General features: G+C 51.9%; 1 protein-coding gene across 1 annotated transcript in view; it reads left to right on the top strand.

Annotated features, from left to right (window-relative positions):
* Window positions 1-603: 603 nt before the first annotated feature.
* The window catches only part of igfbp7 (insulin-like growth factor binding protein 7), a 23,186-nt gene continuing 22,490 nt past the window's right edge, over window positions 604-1,299 (top strand). The window contains exon 1 of the mRNA XM_043674272.1: window positions 604-1,054. Coding sequence (XP_043530207.1) covers window positions 619-1,054 — 436 coding nt within the window. The 5' untranslated portion in view covers window positions 604-618. The remainder of the gene's footprint in view (window positions 1,055-1,299) is intronic.

Here is a 1,299-nt window from a genome sequence, read left to right as displayed (position 1 = left end):
ATCAGTGTAAACACATACAAATTTGATAGCAGTGCTGTCTGGTATTTGCCATGTACAAGACTCACATCAGAATGTACTCAATCTCACTTTATCCAGACTGGAGGCTTCCTGCTTTTGCCCGAAACATCGATTTTCCTGCTCCTCGGATGCTGTCTGACCTGCTGTGCTTTTCCAGCACCACTCTGATCTAAACTCTGTTTCCAGCATCTGCACTCCTCAATTTTGCCTCACTTTATCAAGTAATAGTCAGATACTAACGTGAGCTTTACTCAGATAAAGGAAGTTTGTCTGAGTTGGCGTGTATTGGAGTTTGAATTTGTGTGTTGAATTTAGATTCTGTCAGACTGTGCGAATGGGAGTTTAATGGAAGTTGTGCTTAATTTGTATAAATTGGACTTAGTTTAACGAGGACTGAGTTTAATGCAGCCTGGGTGAATGGGGTTCAGGTTGAAGGATGACAGTGGGAGTTTCATGTTGTGAACTGGAGATTGGACTGTGTTGGATGAGTTTGGTTCGTCTCAATGGGATTTCAGTTTCTGTCAATGGGAGAGTTTGGGTGGAGCCTGGTTTTCTGTATAAGGGGCCCCGGGTTCTTCCCGGTTTGAGTTCTTTGCGAAGATGTCTGTTAGGATGAGCTTGCAGTTACTGGCTGGGCTGCTCCTGGCGGTGGGGCTGGGGGTGGAGGGGAAGACGGTCAGGACTGAGTGCCCTCCCTGTGTCCTGTCCAAGTGCCCGGCTCTGCTCCCCGGAGACTGTCCATTCGGGGAGCTGAGTGATTCGTGCGGTTGCTGCACCGTGTGTGCGGCCGGCCAGGGAGCGCCTTGTGGGGGCCGCGAGTCCAGGTACGGCCGCTGTGCCCCGGGCTTTGAGTGCGTCCGCTCGGGGAACAAGCGCAGGGGCCGGGGGCGCTGCCGCTGTAAGGCTCCCGAGCAGGTCTGCGGCAGCGACGGGGTCACCTACAGCGATGGCTGTGTACTGAGAGCTGCAGCGAAACGGGCGGAGAGGGACGGAGGGCAACCCATCACCAGGATTGGGAAAGGAGCCTGTGAGAAAGGTGAGCAAACTCCTGCAGGGATCCCTCCGTCAGAGAGAGGGAGAGACTGAGTATGGGGAGAGAGAATAACGTGGGCAACGGAGTGAGAGGTAACATGATGGAGAGAACGCAAGGGAATAAAGTGGGGAAAGGAATGAGAAAGTGGGGAAAAGAGTGAGAGAAAGTGATGGGAAGAGAGAATAAAGTGGGGAAAAGAGTGAGAGAAAGTGGTGAAAGAGAGAATAAAGTGGGGAAAAGAATGAGAG

The sequence above is a fragment of the Chiloscyllium plagiosum genome, chromosome 32 (genome assembly GCF_004010195.1).
Source record: "Chiloscyllium plagiosum isolate BGI_BamShark_2017 chromosome 32, ASM401019v2, whole genome shotgun sequence".
NCBI classification, from domain to species: Eukaryota; Metazoa; Chordata; class Chondrichthyes; order Orectolobiformes; family Hemiscylliidae; genus Chiloscyllium; species Chiloscyllium plagiosum.
This window is presented reverse-complemented; position numbering and strand designations above follow the sequence as displayed.